Source organism: Perognathus longimembris, chromosome 7, assembly GCF_023159225.1.
Source record: "Perognathus longimembris pacificus isolate PPM17 chromosome 7, ASM2315922v1, whole genome shotgun sequence".
Taxonomy (NCBI): Eukaryota; Metazoa; Chordata; class Mammalia; order Rodentia; family Heteromyidae; genus Perognathus; species Perognathus longimembris.
The window spans coordinates 55,397,176-55,417,780 of NC_063167.1; the positions used below are offsets into that span (position 1 = coordinate 55,397,176).

The 20,605-nt window shown below is 39.1% G+C and overlaps 1 protein-coding gene across 5 annotated transcripts in view; it reads right to left on the reverse strand.

Moving 5' to 3' along the window:
• Window positions 1-20,605, reverse strand: part of Usp33 (ubiquitin specific peptidase 33) — a 66,166-nt gene that overhangs the window by 3,170 nt on the left and 42,391 nt on the right. For all 5 annotated transcript variants that reach the window (XM_048351616.1, XM_048351617.1, XM_048351612.1 and 2 more), the window contains 5 exons: window positions 19,789-19,915; window positions 18,237-18,406; window positions 15,554-15,635; window positions 12,905-13,013; window positions 2,974-3,076 (listed from right to left, as the gene is read on the reverse strand). In XM_048351616.1, coding sequence (XP_048207573.1) covers window positions 2,974-3,076; window positions 12,905-13,013; window positions 15,554-15,635; window positions 18,237-18,406; window positions 19,789-19,915 — 591 coding nt within the window. The remainder of the gene's footprint in view (window positions 1-2,973; window positions 3,077-12,904; window positions 13,014-15,553; window positions 15,636-18,236; window positions 18,407-19,788; window positions 19,916-20,605) is intronic.

Genomic DNA, 20,605 nt, shown 5'->3' on the forward strand with positions numbered 1-20,605 from the left:
TAGCATAAACATACACAGATTGTTCATTATATACATGTGGTTACAGTATGCTTTCCAAAAAGCTTATTGAAAACATACACAAGGCCCTGGAAATGTACACTGTGCAGTGCTATAATTTTACATTCAAACAAGGAAAATTGACATTATGTTACATTGACCTGTCACTACAAGTAGACAAAAGGCTAAATACAGTTCATCTTCTGTACAAAAAGTTCACACTTGAAAAGGCAAGAGAGGTGCTGATTAAAGAAAGCCAGGGCAGGGCTGAACTTTTGCATGTCCTTTTTTGGCTGCCAAAAAAAAAAAAGGCCAAACATCATTTTTTAATGAGTAAAGAACACTAGTGTAAATGGAAGCATCCTGAGTAACAGCAACACCACCACCACCAAATCTGGCTAGTTGCCAAATAAAATTAATCTATTTTTTTTCTTTTTAAGGATTGTCTAGGCTGTATAAAGACATTTATTTCTTCAAAAGGAAAAAAATGATGGGGCTGGGAATATGGCCTAGTGGTAAAGTGCTCACCACACATACATGAAGCCCTGAGTTCGATTCCTCAGCACCACATATACAGGGAAAAAAAGCCGGAAGTGGAGCTGTGGCTCAAGAGGTAGAATACTAGCCTTGAGCAAAAAGAATCCAGGGACAGTGCTCAGGCCCTGAGTCCACGCCCCAGGACTGGCAACAAAAACAAATTTTTTTAAAAAATTCTTCAGAGCATTAAATTTACAATCAACACTACATGCCACACCCATAAAAAGTGACACTGTATACTGAATGCACAGAGTTGGTAACTTTTTCCTTACCAAAAAATGTGCTCAAGTATCTCCACATTTACATTATAGGTTTTCAACAGTACAACTGAATAATCAAAAGTATGTTTGACTGCTAGAGGACACTATATAGATTAGACATCAAAAGAGGGGGTAAAGGGGGAGGGTGGAGGGGGGAACGAGGGAGAAGGTAACAAAACAGTACAAGAAATGTATCTAATGCCTAACATATAAACCTGTAACCTCTCTGTACATCAGTTTGACAATAAATTTTTTAAAAGACATTAAAACAAGAAAATACCACAAATTTATGTCTATGAAAAGTCTACACCAAGTATATATATAGACTTTGTTAATGTCATCCAACTCCTGAGCTTCTTCCAAATTGTATCATATGTCTTCTAACATAGAACCAGACTTTCTGAAAGAGTCAGAATCATCTAAAGTCTTAAAATAAATTAGTTCTTAACTATCCATTTGGGGATCACTGATCAAAAATGTACCTTTAGGGCTGGGGATATAGCCTAGTGGCAAGAGTGCCTGCCTCGGATACACGAGGCCCTAGGTTCGATTCCCCAGCACCACATATACAGAAAAACGGCCAGAAGCAGCACTGTGGCTCAAGTGGCGGAGTGCTAACCTTGAGCGGGAAGAAGCCAGGGACAGTGCTCAGGCCCTGAGTCCAAGGCCCAGGACTGGCCAAAAAAAAAAAAATGTACCTTTAGCCTTTACGTAGCTACTCAGGAGGCTGAGATCCTGGTTCAAAGCCAGCCCAGACAGGAAAGTCCATGAGACTCATCTCCAATTAGCCACCAGAAACTGTTTTCTGAAGTGGCATTGTAGCTCTAGAGTAATAGCCTTGAACTGAAGAGCTCAGGGACAACATCCAGGCCAGAGTTCAAGCCCCACAACCAACCAAAATAAAAAATTTAAAAAGTACCTTTAATTCTATAAAAGAACAATTCCTTTGGAATTTAAAAAGAAATTGTTCAAATCTTCAGTTGAGTATGGTGGCTCAAACTATAATCCTAGCTGTTTGGGAGGCTGAGATCAGAAGACTGCAATTTAATGCTAGCCAGGCACAAAAAATCCCAACAACTATCTAAAGGAATAAAATGATGCCTGTGGTAGCACACACCTATCATCCCAGCTACTCAGGAAGCACAAATAGGAGTACAGTTCAGGCTTGCCTAAGCAAAAAGTGAAGCCCTATTTAAAACATATAGATATAAATATATACACACACAGTGAAAACAAAATGTGATAGGGGCATGACTCAAGTAGTCTATGTAAGCCCTGAGTTCAAACTTCAAGAAAAAGGGGTGGGGGGTGGGGGAACTGAAGATTCAAACTGTTTACTATGTTGCAATCTTTCTCATATATCAAGAACATCTTTTCGAATTAGTGGATATTATCAAATTATTTTAAGTCTACTTACTACTTCACTGAGCATCTCTTATTACTGTATATAATTTAAATTTTTCCAATATTAAGATCAGAGAATGATTGTGTTCAGTACTTTCATTATTGTCATAAATATACTATAATTCCTAAGTTTATTAAAACTTAACATCAACAAAAACATAAGATCACTAAGGATAGGAATCATTTTTTGGTTCATTTATACAATCCCCAGTTCATACAGATACAAAAAATATTTGTCCAAGCCAGCCACCTGTGGCTCATGCCTGTAATCCTAGCTACTCACGAGGCTGAGCTCTGAGGACCAAAATTCAAAGTCAGCCCAAACAGGAAAGACAGTTGAGATTCTTCTCTCTAGTTAACCACTAAAAAGTCCAGACATGGGGGCTGGGAATATGGTCTAGTGGTAAAGTGATCGCATCATATACATGAAGCCCTGGGTTCGATTCCTCAGCACCATATATATAGAAAAAGCCAGAAGTGGCATTGTGGCTCAAGTGGTAGAGTGCTAGCCTTGAGCAAAAAGAAATCAGAGACAGTGCTCAGGCCCTGAGTTCAAGCCGCAGGACTGGCAAAAAACCAAAACAAAACAAAATAATAAAAAGCCAGACATGGAGATAAGGTTCAAATGGCAGAACACTAGCCTTAAGCAAAATATCTCAAAGACAGCACCCAGGCCCTAAGTTCAAGCACCAGAGCATGCGCGTACACGCACGCACACACTCACACACTCCAATAAATTTTTAAAACGCAAAGAATTTTTTAGTTAATTTCTTACCTCCATCTTTCCCCTTCACAAAACTCTCCCATTCTCTAAACCACTGCATACTGATGCAATAAAAAGTAGCTGGAGAGTCCTCCTCCTGAAATGCTCTGTTAAGCTACAGAGGGAATGAAATGAGTCACTGAATATGTAGAGCTTGACACAAAACAATGTAATCAATGTGCTTGAGCAATAAAGCAATTTCTCATATAATGTTATGTGGTACTACAGAGAGATACACACCGATAGTTATATTAGTACTAGGATACACAGGAGCACCTACTAATAAACAATCCTGTGTTATGTTCCAAAATTTAGAAGGTACACACACACACACAAATGGGCATTAAACAATACTTCGTATATTTATTAAACTCTGTAATTTATAAGATTTACTTAAACATACTATATCCACTATCTACATCTCAATTTTGTTCGTTTATGACACTGACTACTTGCTTTTGCCAACACTATGCTGCAAATGACCTTGTACGTGTCATTACACAGGAAATGTACATCCACATGTTGTATATATCATTTCACAGGCCGTGTACATGCAAGGAGAGGTAAATTCTCAAAAGTGGTAGGACAGAAGAAGTTCCAGAAGATATTCCACTCCCTCCTCCAACCTTAAGGCATAACAAATGGATATGTGACTCAAAACTATGTGCAATTTTAGTAGAAACGGAGATCTTTAAGGACATGATCTAATAGTTGGAATAGTCATCAGATAGTCTTTTTTAGCTAGGTAGTCAGGACTTTCTTGGTTCTCACACTTCTGAAGGGTCTGATTATTCAGTTTTTGTTTTCAATAAATTTCCTTTTGGCTTAGCCAGTCTGGCTTCTACCACTGGTAGTTAAAGAAAACAACAGATAAACTGGTATAAGGAGGAATGGGCCAAAGAAACTAGTAAAGAGACAAGGAACAGAGCCTAAAGAAACTGAGGATACTTAAAACGTCTCTAGTTGCAGTAGTATATAAGATTCCTAAAACTGCAGCAGTCATAAGACTCCTGAAAGTATTTCGTAACAGGTAACTAAATGCCTATCATATATACTATATACTAATGAAAGACAATCAGATTATGTCATTCAACTAATTAATTGAATCAAAACTGACCATTCTCCAAAATTCTTCCAATACCCCAGAAGGACTTCCATTATTTAATTTTCCCATGTTTTCTTCCTCATTGTCTACCTGTGTTTACACTAATAGGTTATTCCCAGAACCACCCAGAAACATGCCTATCTCTTAAGGATTCTGTACCAGTTATCCTTTTTTGTAGATAGTAAAGTGACCATCTCCCTCACCTTCTTCAAATCCTGTTGCTTCTGTATCATCTATATAAAGCTTACCTTAACCATTGTTTAAATTGTGACCTGACTTGTCCCCTCACACTGCTTTGTCCCATTCATTATTTTCCTTTTCTTGACATTTTAGTGTTTTACTTATTAAATGTAAGCTCTTTGAGGGCAAGAATCCTCCTGGAACACAAAGTAGCTATTTAAATAATTACGAGGAATTAAAACTGCTAGGGTATGTTTGCCATTCTATGCAGGATTAGAGTAGGGGCTGAGGTTCTAAAACATGTCAGACTGATTCTACTACATGCTTAATTATAACACCTACTAAACTCATACTTTCAAGACTATCTTTAGATTAGAAAGCTTATTTGTCTAGATGAAAGCTTTTCAAAATTAACTCAAGCACAGTCACCCCCATTAGAAAAATGTTTATTAATTCTGAAAATTTTCTCTAAACTGTTGCTCTGAAAATAGTTCTTCCGGGCTGAGAATATACCCTGGTGGTAGAGTGCTTGTGTCGCATACATGAAGGCCTGGGTTTGATTCCTCAGCACCACATATATAGAAAAAGCCAGAAGTGGCCCTGTGGCTCAAGGGATAGAGTGCTAGCCTTGAGCAGAATGAAGCCAGGAAGAGTGTTCAGGCCCTGAGTTCAAGCCCCAGGTTGGCAAAAAATAAAAATAAGAAAATAAAATTAGTTCTTCCCTTCTTTTCTAAAAGCATTAGAAAAAGGCTGGATTCTGTATCTATCCAAGATGTCAAAACTTCCATCTGTTTATTGTACTGTGCTTCATTTCAGCAGAAACACTGCTATTAGATGATTCAAATGCTAATTTGTTGCATATCAACATTTACTTTTCTCGGGGCTGGGGATATGGCCTAGTGGCAAGAGTGCCTGCCTCATATACATGAGGCCCTGGGTTCAATTCCCCAGCACCACATATACAGAAAATGGCCAGAAGTGGTGCTGTGGCTCAAGTGGCAGAGTGCTAGCCTTGAGCAAAAAGAAGCCAGGGACAGTGCTCAGGCCCTGAGTCCAAGCCCCAGGACTGGCCCAAAAAATAAATAAATAAATAACATTTACTTTTCTCGTATTTAGTACTGAGATCAAGGGTTTGAGCTCAGGGCCTTTTGCTTGCAAGGGAGATGCTCTACCACTTAAACCATGACCCAAGTTCTACATCAGCATTTATTCTGCCAGTCATTATACACTAAAAACAAAACAAACCCATCCATTGGGTAGTTGTGGAAGTAGGAAGATTACCAGTTTGACACCTGTCTGGGCTTCATAGCAAAAATCTGCTCCAAAAAGTAAAAACGAAAATAGAAAAATCCCAGTTGATAGAAAAACTGGGAAGAATGCCAACGTTTTCAATGTTATGTGACACATCCAAACCTGAAACCCCAAAATTCTCAGGGCTCAGTTCCTGTGGTCTTTCTTTGGTTCTGTACATTCTGAATTTTTCCGAATTCTAGTTTCTATGCTATCAAACATATTTTTACACTCTAGAAAGCTTTTTCTACTAATACACTTGCTTTATTTAAAAGGGGTAGAATGGACACAAAATAGATTCAATTTGTTCTTGCTGGTTTTGTTTTTTATAGTGTTTGGAATCAAACCCAGGAACTCACTCATACTAGGGGACCATCCTATCCTCAGTTAGATTTGCATTAAAAAAAGAAAAATCTTTATTGCCCGAACAAGGGAACCTGTTGAAATTGTTTTGAAAAAGAAAGGGAGAGTGATAGTGTGAGTGATACTGATTTGAACAAAATGTAAACATATGTGGAAATGTAACAATGAAATCTTCCTCTGTATAACAAGTTAGCTAAAACAAACAAAACTACTTTATTGCCAGAAGCCTGCAATTGCAGAACTTAAGGCAGGAGGATTTTGAGGTTTGGGCTATCTAGTAAAACCTTGTCCCAAGAGAAAAGCAAACAACCAAATCAGCTTTATTTAGGTACAATCCACCCACTGTTAATGTGAATCTCAGTGGTTTTCCAGTAAAGTCGGTTGTGCAACTGTCACCATGATCCAATTTACCATACTTGCAACTGGCCCAAAGTTCTCCTGCATCAATTTGCAATCAATCAGTCCCAAAATTTCAATTCTTGAAATCACTGATCTACTTTGTCTCCATATAGTCTGTTTTTAGAAACTTCATGTAAGCTGAGTGCCGGTGACTCATGTCTGTTATCCTAGCTACTCAGGAGGCTGAGACCTGAGGATCTTGGTTCAAAGCCAGCCCGGGCAGGCAAATTCACAAGACTTTTATCTCCAATTAACCACCAAAAAAACCAGAAGTGGTACTGTGGCTCAAGTGGTAGAGTGTAACCCTTGAGCTGAAGCACTCAGGGGCAGCACCCAGGCACAGAGTTCAAGCCCCATGACTGACCAAAAAAAAAAAAAATCATGTAAGTAGTAAGTAGAATCAGACATTATATCTTTCTATGTTTCTATTACTTGGTATGTTTGTGAGATGCATTCACCTTTTCAAGCATCAGTAATCTTTTCTTTAAGACAAGGTCTAGCTACTTAGCCCAAGTTGACCTCAAAAAGTCCTCCTGCCCAGGCCTCCTAATTGCTGGGATCACCACTTTGCACCACCGTGAGCCACCATGCTTGCAAGGTTTGATCCATGTAAGAATATAAGACATTTTATTTAGCCATTTCGCAGCTGACATTTCAATTGTTTCTATTTTGGGGCAATTTATATGTTTTTGTTTACAAGTTTTATACAATCGTAAATTGTCATTTCTCTGGAGTACATACCTATAAGCAGCATTATGACTTAAATGCTAGGTACTAAATTTGTATTTTAAAAAATAGAACTACTTGGGGCTGGGGATATAGCCTAGTGGCAAGAGTGCCTGCCTCGGATACACGAGGCCCTAGGTTCAATTCCCCAGCACCACATATACAGAAAACGGCCAGAAGGGGCGCTGTGGCTCAAGTGGCAGAGTGCTAGCCTTGAGCTGGAAGAAGCCAGGGACAGTACTCAAGCCCTGAGTCCAAGGCCCAGGACTGGCCAAAAAAAAAAAAAAAAAATAGAACTACCATTCTGAGGATAAATTTCAGTGGTACAGCACATGGGAAGTATTATGAAGCTCCAGCTTTAATTCCCACAACCCCCAAAACAAACAAACAAAAAAACCCTATCCAACTCAGAATTCTGAGAATTCCCTAATGACCATGTAAGCAGGTGCTTAGTAGCCATGTCTTCTTAGGAGTAATATTTGTTCAAATCCTCACCTATTTATTTAACTGGAATATTTGCCAAGTTATTGCATTGTGTGAGTTCTCTATATCATTTGTATATAACTCCTTTCATTACATGTAATTTAAGATTTGGGCTTCCTATCTCTCGTTTCTTTCAGTACTACCATTCCTGGATTTCCTGAATGTGTCATTCATGGCCATAATAGGCCACCTGCAATGTTTCTGGCTGTGGAATTCATTTTACACAAACGTGAGAACATTGGCTTGTATTGAAAAGACTCATTTATCTTACTATGTGCTGGCACATAGGAGCTGCTGTCCTATCAAAGACTCAAGTGTTGTATCTGGTGGCAGCAATTGGTAAGCCCTGGTACTGCCTCACATTAGGTGGTATAATATGAGCCATTTATATTCCAAACTAGAAACCAGTATCTTCTTTCCCCCATAACTAGAATATATGAGGCTAGGTAAAGGAAATGGGGAACTCATCTATACTCGTTATTGACACACTAACAAAAGCTGTGTTTTCCACATTCATAACTTCAGCCTATACTATAGTTTAGATATGAAAGGGATACAATTATAGCTTTACTGGATTCCAAGTTGAGACAAGCCCTATGAATATTTTGTGTTTCCATGTCCTGAAGCCAACAGGTAAAGAGTTTACAATACGTCCCAGTTATAAAAGGTGAGTAAAATTACTGATACACAACAAAAACAAAGATGATTCTACCTGGAAGCCAGGAGATTATACCCACTGCATTAATTGCTACTATCACAAATTACCACAGACTTGGTGTCTGAAAAAGGTATTTGTTTTCTCACAATTCTGGACATCAGAAATCCAAAAATCTATCCTCTACGACAGATTCCATTTCCTGCCCCTAGAACCTTCTACCTGCAGTTTTATCACTCCATTCTATGTCTCCACCTTCACATGGCTTTCACCTCATTCCCTTGGTGTCTTCCTACTCTTTGCCTCTTTAGAAAGATTCCTAATGGATTTAGGCTAAAATATAACTCCAAATTTCATCTCAGAGTTTTTTTTGTTTGTTTGTTTTTTGGCCAGTCCTGGGGCTTGGACTCAGGGCCTGAGCACTGTCCCTGGCTTCTCTTTGCTCAAGGCTAGCACTCTGCCACTTGAGCCACAGCGCCGCTTCTGGCCGTTTTCTGTATATGTGGTGCTGAGGAATCGAACCCAGGGCCTCATGTATACGAGGCAGGCACTCTTGCCACTAGGCCATATCCCCAGCCCCCATCTCAAAGTTTTAAGAAAAAAACTCTCTATCCAGCTGGGCACCAGTGGCTCACACCTGTAATCCTAGTCAGGAGGCTGAGAGTTGAAGATCACAGTTCAAAGCCAGTCTGGGCAAAGAAAAGTCCTCGTGAGCCTCTTATCTCCAATAAACTACTCAAAAAAAAAAAAAAAAAAGCCAGAAGTGGCACTGTGGCTGTGAGCACAAAGAGGCTCAGAGACAGCACTCAGGCCCTGAGTTCAAGCTGCAGGACAAAAAAAAAAAAAACCTTTATCCAAATAAAGTCACATTTATCGATCATTAAGGTCAATTCACAAAACTTAAGGAGGGCATAGAAACATCCTTTTGGAAACTACCATTCCACTATGCATGCTAGTTAGTGTTTCTAGAGCCAGAGGTTCAAAGTTAATTAGCTAGAGAAATCTAATCAATGTTAAGACAACTAAGGGGTCAGAACCTTCTAGAATGAAGGTCTGAGTTATTTTACCAGGTAAACCCAGACACAATCACCTGAGGTTTAGCTAAGAAAATAGGGAATATGGAATGGGTAGTGATCAAGGGTAGAAACATATTTCCTCCTTGTTCCAACTATGTATTTATAAACATTTACCAAATTTTTGAGTTCTCATTTTACTTTTTGCTTTCATTCACTCTAGTACCATTATAGTGGTGGTTAACATAGTATTCTTTAGTTTTACTGATTTACTGATTTTTATTTTTGAGAAACAGTTCCACTATGTTGCCAAGGCTGGCCATTCACTCTAGTACCATTATAGTGGTGGTTAACATAGTATTCTTTAGTTTTACTGATTTACTGATTTTTATTTTTGAGAAACAGTTCCACTATGTTGCCAAGGCTGGCCCTTCTACTTTGGCCTCAAATAGCTTAAATTATAGGCATGTGCTATACCTGACTAGTTTTATTTTGTGGTGCTGATTAATAAATCCAGGACCCGTGAAAACGAGGCCTATGGGGGCCTATCACTGAGCCATACACATAAGCCATAGTAATCTTATAAAAGACTGGTGGCATTGATTGAATTTAATATCAATAGCCATCATGTAGAGTTGGATACAGTTACTGATAAAACTGAAGGTCTCCCAAATTTAGTGAGTGGATAAATGTAGCATGTACTGACATATGAGCACTCGTTTTATCATGGTATGGTAGAACACAATGCTGTTACTAAGGTTGCTTGGATAGATGAGTCCAAATGGATGCAGAGTTGACAAATGATCAAATTACTATATTTCCTGTTCATGAACATCATTTCCATTCATTCTTAAATTTTCTTTTAAAGAAGAAAAAGAAGCCTACCCAGGTGAGGTATGTCCTCAAAGAGAGTAAGAAATAATAGGTGTGGATGCCACATTAAACTAACAAAGACAGCAGAATAATTCCCAATGGAAAATAAGTAATACTGAATGAAGTTACACGTTACACTTTTACAATATGTGTGTGTGTGTGTATATATATATATTTTTTTAAAGAGAAGCCTTTTTCCAAGGTCTTTTGTTAGTAATGCTTCAGATTAGATACTATCAATAATATCTGGAATATATGGAAGGCATGAAAGACAAAAAATGTGTTTTTGCTCTAGTGGTTGATTTGTTCTATCTCTAGTGATGTTCACTTTAATAACATCCTTGAAGTGCTGCCAGGATTATCTGCTGAAAGCTGTCTTCCTTTTATAATTATATTTTATAAAGAGTAAGTACAAATGACACAAAATCCTGTTCCTCAAACTCTGCATTTATTTATGCATTCATTTTTTAAAATTTATTTCAACATGGACATGCCAATTTCCATTTTGCTTATAAATTGCTATAATTTGAGTTCAAAGTGACCCAGAATTGGGCAGTAGGAGCATCTCAAGCTGGTTTCTGTGTACTTTTCATCATTCTTTAAAACCTTTACTTTCTCACACAATAAAATATTCCAGGCTCATGTTGCAATTTCCCGGCCGAAGGCATAGAATCAGCCTGCTCTCCAAGGAGAGCTGGTTACTTTTCAGAAGAGAAAGATAATTAGAAACCAAGATTTGAGAGCTAGGTATGTTCAATCTTATTGGATTATAGAGTTTCAGAATATATAGCTACATAGTTATACTACTGTATTTATTTAGATATCACCATAAATTCACAAAAATACCTACAACTCACTCCAGTAATACAATACATTTGTTTTCCCCTTTTATGCATTTGTAACTCTCTGAAATTAGAAACCTGGCTTTTACAACATTTATTATGTAATGACTGTGTCATATGTAGCCAATCTATCATTGTCTCCACTACCACTGTGTAGTCCTCTTCATCTATGGCCACCACAGGCATCCTGTATCATCTGTCTAGTCACAGTACCTTGACTGGGCTTATGCTACCATACAAAAGTTCTCTCTATCCTATTTTAGCTTGAGCCCTGTCCAATGGTCACTACTTCAACTCCTGTCAACAAGATAGCAGCTTATATCACTTCTAGATTTTCTGGAGGTCAGCTGAGGAATTCTTGACCTTCTCTGCTCATGACTTTCAGTGTCCATGTATAATTTTTATTGTCTATATTCTAATTCTATTCAAAATATTTAGAAGAGTTTCTCCTAATCAAACCCTGACAGATATAATTATTAGTCATTATTTAAGCACTGATAGAAAAATCAATATTTTTTTAAGACAAAGTCTCACTATTTGCCTCCTCAAAGTCTCAAATGTGCTGTGTGGCCCAGGCTGACTTCAAACTATTAAACTTCCATCTCTGCCTACTCTAAATGCTGGATTTATAGGCATGCACCACCACAAAATGAATCATTTTTTAATACTCAAATAAAATTTGCTTCTATAGATCCAGGAAGCACAATGAGCCTGACAAGAGAGAGAGAGCGAGCGAGAGAGTGGTATGTATCTGTCTAGAAACATGCTAGGAAGACATAATGTTGAATATACTGGACATCTTATTTTGTTTTGCTTTACATTTTCTCTTTTTTCTTTTTTTTTTTTTTGTCACTTGTAGGGCTTTGTGCTCAAGGAGAGCACTCTACCACTTGAGCCATAGAGCCACTTCCAGTTTTTAAGTGGTTAATTGGAGATAAGAGTCTCACAAAGACTTTTCTGCCTGGGCTGGCTTCAAACCGAGATCCTAAGACTTCAGTCTCCTGAGTATTAAAGGCATGAGCCACCAACACCCAGTTATACTTTTTTTTTTGGGGGGGGGGGCCAGTCCCGAGGCTTGAACTCAAGGGCCTGAGCACTGTCCCTGGCTTCTTTTTGCTCAAGGCTAGCACTCTCCCACTTGAGCCACAGCGCCACTTCTGGCTTTTTCTGTATGTGGTGCTGAGAAATCGAACCCAGGGCTTCATGTGTATGAGGCAAGCACTCTACCACTAGACCATATTCCCAGCCCCCAACACCCAGCTATAAATCTCAAGGGTTTGGTTTTTTTGGGGTTTTGTTTTTGTTTTGTTTTTTTTTTTGGTCAGTTGTAGGGCTTGCACTCAGGGACTGAGTGCTGTCCCTGAGGCTCTTTGTGCTCAGGGCTAGCACTCTACCAAATGAGCCGCAATGCCACACCCTCACAAGTCTCTCTTGTGGCATTATCCCTCCCCTTACATGCCTCTTGGGTAAATAAACCTTTAAATTGTTTTAAATAGCTGAACTATGTTATTGATAACACAGTACTCTGAAAAGATAGATGTCTTGTTCCCTCAAAACATGGAACCATATTAGTCCTCTCTAAAAACCTGGTTGTTCATCATTTTGATTCTGTTTACAATCACAGAATGTCTCATAATAATGGCTGAGGAAACTAGATCATTAAAGAGCCCTCTATTTCACAAAAGATGGAAGTAAAGTATGTACTATAGCTAGAACTATATACAACACTAACAAGAAACCTATTTCACAGGTTTTATCAATTTTAATAGGGCTTCTTGCTATTGCCAATATATAAAATAAAATTTATTGCCAGTCAATAAAAACAAAAGCTCACAAGGGGAGAATATCTTCCTACAACTGTAGTAAACTGCGTTAGGCCACTCACTGTCATGTACTCAGGGTTACAACTCTTTCAGCCAACCATTTTACTAATAAAATATAGCTTTGCTTATTTGTTAGATCTTCATCTCTGTCTTTACAGTATTTACAATTTGAAAAGAAGTACTTTTTTTACCCGAATAAAAATTTCCAATTCAGTTTTTCTTCTTTTTTCTATTTTCTCTGCCTCAATTTGGCAAGTGTGACAAATGTACAGATGGTTGACAGCTGGTCCTCCTCCATACCTAAAGCACGTAGAATTCAAGAATCAAAATTATGATATTCCTAAAGAAAGCTGATGTTAGTTTATTTTTAAATCCATTCTTAGCTTTTTAGTAAATGGCTAAATTTCCAGTTAAGAATAACTTTTATCCAGGCACTGGTGGCTCACACATATAATCCTAGCTACACAGGAGGCTCAGATCTGAGGATTACAATTCCAAATAGTCAAGTAGACTCTTATCTTCAACTAACCACCAAATATCTGGAAGTGGAGTTGTGGCTCAAGTGGTACAGTCCTAGCCTGGAGCAAAGAACTAATGAATAGCTTCCAGGTCCTAAATTCACGTGCACAAGCACCCACGCACACACACTAATTAAAAATAAACATAATAAGTAGGGGCTGGGGATATAGCCTAGTGGCAAGAGTGCTTGCCTCGTATACATGAAGCCCTGGGTTCAATTCCCCAGCACCACATATACAGAAAACGGCCAGAGGTGGGGCTGTGGCTCAAGTGGCAGAGTGCTAGCCTTGAGCAAAAAGAGGCCAGGGACAGTGCTCAGGCCCTGAGTCCAAGCCCCAGGACTGGCCAAAAAAATAAAAATAACATAAAATAAATAAGTAAATTCTCAATATGAAAATATGAAGTTGTTTTGGAGACTCATTTTGTTTATTCAACAACAAGATCTGTGTGTTGCTTAATTTGCTTCATCTACATTTCTTCCCTTACAGAAACATCTGCTACAAATGGTAGAAACAACAAAGAAAAAGTAATTTTCTAAAATTAGTATACAGGGCTGGTAATATGGCCTAGTGGCAGGAGTGCTTGCCTCGTATACATGAAGCCCTGGGTTCGATTCCTCAGCACCAGATATAGAAAATGGCCAGAAGTGGCGCGGTGGCTCAAGTGACAGAGTGCTAGCCTTGAGCAAAAAGAGGCCAGGGACAGTGCTCAGGCCCTGAGTTCAAGCCCCCGACTGGCAAAAAAAAAAAAAGTGTACAATGTTTAAATCACAGTAACAAAACAATCACATTCAAGTTTTTATCAGATAAAGGCTTTCCTCAGGTCTCTCAGTTAAGAAGCATGCAAGACTTGTTTTTTGTTTGTTTGCTTAGTAGTATTGGGATTTTGTGTCTCAATGTCTCAGTGGGCTTATTAAGTGGGATGAGCCACACCAACCCTGGTTTTCTCCTTGCTATTTTAGAGTCTCTATTACTGCTTACGTTCAAACCTGGGTGCAATCTACCTATATTAAGCTAAGTTAATGTGTACCTGTACACTACTTCATCCAATTCTTCATTGAGAAAGGTCTCTCAAACTCTTTTCTGCTAGAGCTGGCCTCAAACCATGATCCCAACAATCTTATCTCCTCTCAAGTAGGTAGGATATGTATGTATGTATGTATTTATTCATTTATTTATTTATTTTTGGTGTGAGTCTTGGGACCTGAGCTGCTTTACTCAAGGCTGTCACTCTACAGGCTGTCTTTGAGCCACAATCTTTAGATCTCAGCCTACTAACTAGGATTACAGATATGAACCACTAGCACCTAGTCAAGGCATATATTTTTAATATTTAGTGTAGCTCATACTTATAATACTAGCTACTCAGGAGGCTAGGATTCAGAGCATCATGGCTCAAGGTCAGACTGGGCAAAAACGTCTGAGAGACTTATCTCCAGAAAAGCCAGCTAAAAAGAAAGGCTGAAACATGGTTCAAGTGGTAGAGTACCAGCCAAGCAAGCAATCCATGCAAGTGTGAAGCTGACTTCAACCCTAGCACAGGGGAAAAAAATTAGACAAGGGGCTGGGAATATGGCCTAGTGGCAAGAGTGCTTGCCTCCTACACATGAAGCTCTCAGTTCGATTCCCCAGCACCACATATATGGAAAACGGCCAGAAGGGGCGCTGTGGCTCAGGTGGCAGAGTGCTGGCCTTGAGCGGAAGAAGCCAGGGACAGTGCTCAGGCCCTGAGTCCAAGGGCCAGGACGGCCAAAAAAAAAAAAAAAAAAAATAGACAAATTATGGTACAGACATTTTAAAATAAAATTTAAAAATTAAGGAGTAAGATTATTCATATTGGAGAATATTCCTATAATGTAAGTTGGTTTTTTTGGTTTTTGTTTTTTTTTTGTCAGTCATGGGGCTTGAACTCTAGGTCTGGGCACTGTCACGAGCTCTTCAGCTCAAGGCTAGACCTCTACCATCTTCAGCCACAGTGCCACTTTCCTGGCCAGGCTGGCTTTGAACTGCAATCCTCAGATCTCAGCCTCCTAAGTAGCTAAGATTACAGCATGCGCTATCAGCACCCAGATTATAATGTACGATTTTATTGGGGTATGTGACATATTTTAAACAAGGTGAAGTTAAGCATTACAGTATATCTTTACAGAAAAACAGGATATAAAAATTAGGATAAGCTAGACTAGAGCCATACTAGCTACATTTCAGAATGAATAAATAAGAACATACAACACAAGAATTATCTATGAAATAATCCAATCCCCACCCCAACCACTTTAACTGGTTTTCACCACACTGTATTATTTAATCTTAAAAACAAACCTGCTATATAGGTTATCCCAAATGTTCTGAGGTAACATCAAAACCAAGTCCTCAATATAACTAGCCTTCCGTGGAGGAACACCTAAAAATAAATTTAGACAGGTTTGACTCATTCTTCATATTACTTTCAAGGATTAAACTGTATGTTTGCTCTGCTGTGCTGGGGAAGGAACCCAGGGCTTTGCATATACTGAGTAAGCAACTCTACCAATGAGCTACATCCCCAATCCATAAATTCATTTTTTTTCTTTCTGCACCAATACCATAGCTTAAAGTTAGGATCTAATGCTCTCATTTGACTTTTTGTTGGTTATTTTGGAGATGGAGTCTCCACAGGTGATATTTCCTTGCCTGGCTTGAAATTCTTGTTAGTTACCTTTGTAGTGAAATCGTAAGAGATAGGAATATCCTAAACAACCACAAAAAAAAAACCCAGTATATATATGTGCTTATGGATGTAACTTAGTGGTAGAGCACATACTTAATTTGCACAAGGTTCTGATTCGATCTCTAGCACCACCAAAATGAGAAACAAAACAACGTAACATGGGCTTCAAGGTATATGCGCATCTTTAGGAAAAATAATCACCAAAAATTATTTCTTCTTTCCATTTCTGAAGAAGTGGTTTAAAAATAATGTTTGGCCAGCCATTAACCCCCATTTAAAAGTTTATAAAACCAAGCTCTAGTGGCTTATAATCCTACCTACTTTAACAAGGCCGAGATCTGAAAATTGTGACTCAGAGCTTGCCAGGGCAAAAAAGTCCTCAAGACCCTTTATCACCAATTAACCAGTTAAAAAAAAAAAAACACAAAAAACTGGACTAGATGCATAGCACCAGCCTAACAAGTGCAAAGCCCCAGTACCATCAAGGAAGAAAAATTTTATAAATACTGAGTCTTCAACTACAATGGTCACAGTACATACAAAAGTCCTATTATTATAGGAAGAACATTAACATGGCCAATCACAAGGCAAAAGTTACATAAAACTAACATAAAGCTTTCTTGTTAAATCTCAAACTGTGTGTGTGTGTGTGTGTGTGTGTGTGTAGCCTGAACTCAGGGCCTGGGCACTGGCCTCTGGCCTCTCGCTCTTTTGCTTGAGGCTAGTGCTCTATCACTTGAAGTGATAGAGCACTAGCCTCAAGCAAAAGAGCCACAGCTCCACTTCCAGTTTTCTGGTGGTTAACTGGAGGCCTCCTGAGTAGCTAGAGTTACAGGCATGAGCCACTATGCCTGGCCTTTTTTCCTTTTTTGATAGTACTACAGTTTGAACTGAGTCTTGCACTTGCTGGGCATGCACTATACCACTTGAGCTGCACCCCCAGCTCTATTTGTTTTAGTTATTTTTTAGATGTCATCTGGTATTTTTAGCGGGGGACAGCCTGACCACAGTCCTCCTATCTATGCCTCCCAAGTAGTTGATATTACAGGCATGACCACTGTACTCAGAATGAAATAGGGTAATGCTAACTTTTACCCAAATTGTAATCCAATATCTGCCTCCCAAGTAACTGGGATTGCAGACATACCACACTACACTTGGCCCAAGAGCAATTTACTCATTCAGACAAAAAGGATATGAACAAGAGCTGTAGATGATAGCTGAAAAATGGTGAGTTTACAGAAGATTTGCTATACTGTAATTAGCTATCAATATCTGATTCTATAATGAAATTAATGATTAAACAACAGAAATAAGATCTCTGACATCCTTAGACTACTTAGCAAGCACAGTGTTTCAAACAGGTACTCAATAATTATATATTCAATAAAGGGAGTATATTAAGTATAGCCTCTATGCCTATGATCACAAAGGTAAGGTCGGGAATGTGGCTTAGTGGTAAAGTGCTTGCCTAGCATGCATGAAGCCCTAGGTTCAATTCCTCAGTACCACATACACAGAAAAAGTCAGAAGTGGCACTGCAGCTCAGGTGGTAGAGTGCTAGCCTTGAGCAAAAGAAGCTCAGGGACAGTGCCCAGGCCCTGAGCTCAAGCCCAGGAAGGAAACAAACAAAGATAAGGCTAAGTCAAATACAGTGACAGTAATTTATAATCCCAGCACTCAGGAAGCTGAGACAGGATCAGGAGTTTGAGGTCAAACATGGGATACAGTGAGATCTTGTCAAGAAAAAAAAAATTAGGGCTGGGAATATGGCCTAGTGGCAAAAGCGCTTGCCTCCTACACATGAAGCTCTGGGTTCGATTCCCCAGCACCACATATATAGAAAACAGCCAAAAGTGGCACTGTGGCTCAAGTGGCAGAGTGCTAGCCTTGAGCAAAAAGAAGCCCGGGACAGTGCTCAGGCCCTAAGTCCAAGGCCCAGGACCAGGAAGAAGAAAGAAGAAAGAAGAAGGAAGAGGAGGAGGAAGGAAGGAGGACGGAGGGAGGAGGAAGGAGGAGAGGAAGGAGGGAGGAGGGAGGAGGGAGGAGGGAGGAGGGAGGAGGGAGGAGGAGGAGGAGGAGGAAGAAGAAAAGAAAAAGACAAGAAAGGAAAGGTAGAGCAGGGAGTGATGAAAAAGAAGGGCATATATGGCTTATTTCTGGAGCCATATGGAATGAAATAAATTCAGGTGGACTACAAACTGAGAAATGGAAGAGAAAATGGTTAGGAAAATGTCTTTCCTAATTTGCAAATTAACAAAACATTCCACTACTTTCTAGGACAGGATTTCTTACCTCCATGAATACACAGAAAATCATTATTTGAAATAGGGCCAGGTTCCGCAAAGGTCTTAAATTTATTTAGCCACTGTCGAGAAATATAAAACTGAAGGAGGCTTGGCTCCATTATGTTCAACAAGTTTGATATCCTTCGCCTCTCTTTTTGTGCCTCTTCACTGCTTTTCCTGTTAAGGACAATGATACATTAAGTTCACTATGCATACTTTACATCAGACAGAGTTTTCCTCTTAATACACACACTGATACTATGACTTATACCAGTCCTTGGGAATTTCAAGAGAAATAGTCTTTGTACCACTACTCAAATATACTGTATACTTCTAGAGATGATAATATATCTGAACTATTGGTGTCCACATAACTACTGAGACATGGTAGAAATTCAAATATTTGTTAATATATTCATGCTAAATAATTGATGTTCCTATTTCTTTCATGGAAATATTTATTTCATAACATACTGAAAAATTCCCCTCCTCCCAAAAAAGTTTGTAGTAACACAAACTTGTAGAAAGAAATCTGGTCTTTAAGTCCACTGTCACTTTGTTGTTGTTGTTGTTGTTGTTGTTGTTGTTGTTGTTTTGGTGCCAGTCCTAGGACTTAAACAACTAGGCATGGTGTTAATTGGAAATAAGACCCTTATAGACATTCCTGCCCAAACTGGCTTTGAAAACTGTGATCCTCAGCTCTAGTTAGAGGTTGAGCCACCAGCACCCAGCAAAGTCATGGAGAGAGAAAGGGGATGGGGTCACATGTACACCCACATACTAGGTCTTGAACTCAGGGCTTCATGCTCTTATGTAGCTTTTACAACTTGAAAGCTGGGCTCTACTCTGGGCTTGAGCTACGTCTCTACTTTCCTGACTTCTAGAACCAATCTTTATAAAACAAAATGTCCTTTTGGCTTTCCTATGATTTAACGTTTTCTGAAAACCATTCTAAAGATGACCTTTAATACTATTTAATTAGGGGCTGGGAATATGGCCTAGTGGCAAGAGTGCTTGCTTCATACACATGAAGCCCTGGGTTCAATTCCCCAACACACCACATATATGCAAAATGGCCAGAAGTGGCGCTGTGGCTCAAGAGGCCAAGTGCTAGCCTTGAGCAAAAAGAAGCCAGGGACAGTGCTCAGGTCCTGAGTCCAAGCCAAGGACTGGCAAAAAAAAAAAAAGGTTCTTCTTGTTTAAAAAAAACAAACTATTTTATTTTCTTGATTAAAATAATTTGTAGGGCTGGGAATGTGGTTTAGCGGTACAGTGCTTGCCTAGCATGCACAAATCCCTGGGTTTGATTGCTCAGCACCACATAAATAGAAAAAGCTGGAAGTCCCCCTGTGGCTCAAGAGGTAGAGTTGTAGCCTTGAGCAAAAACAAGCGAGGAATAGTACTCAGGCCCTGAGTCCAAGCCCCAGGATTGGGGAAAAAAAAATTGTAATCTTTACTCAGCAATCTATATGAAAGTCTTAGAAGTCACTAATAACTTAGGGAAATGTTCTTTCATTATTTGTAAAGCAGCAAGCCTGTGAGATAGTTTTTTCTATTACCTATAGAAAAGAACATAAGCTTCAGCATTTTGGACAGTAGATTCTGAAACCTCAGTAACACTCTGATCATCAAATTCATACCATAAGTTATTTAAGTTGTTTCGGCAATAGGCTATATAGTGCCCACCTGTAAGAAAAGAAACAATTACAGTAACACAAATTAACCAAGAATAAACTTTTTGTATCCTCAGTGCCTAATACAGCAGCTAACATACAACAAGTACTGCACTTTTTTTTCCCACTATGTATCTTCATACCACATACTTAAATAGTTTTCTTTTAAAGACAAGGGACAGGGTTTTGTTAATCTAGAACAAACTGCTCTGGAACTTACAATTTCCTACTTTAGCCTCCCCCACTCCTCCCACTTTTTGGCTTGTCCTGGGGCTTGAACTCAGGGCCTGGGCACTGTTCCTGAGCTTCTTTTGCTCAAGGCTAGCACTCTATCACGAGCCATAGTGCCACTTCTGGCTTTTTCTGTTTATGTGGTACTGAGGAATCAAACCTGGGGCTTCATGCATGCTAGGCAAGCTCTCTACCATTAAGCCACATTCCTATTGCCGACTTTAGCCTCTTAAAGACACAATGAACTGTAGTTTGCCATAATTTTAATAACCTAAAGTAAAACCTTCATTAATTCTTATTTTGGTCAAACAGTTGTTTTGTTTTTGTTTTTGTTTTTGTTTTTTTGGGGGGGGGGTGGTTTGCCAGTCCTGGGGCCTCAGGGCCTGAGCACTGCCCTTGGCTTCTTTTTGCTCAAGGCTAGCACTCTGCCACTTGAGCCACAGCGCCACTTCTGGCCATTTTCTGTATATGT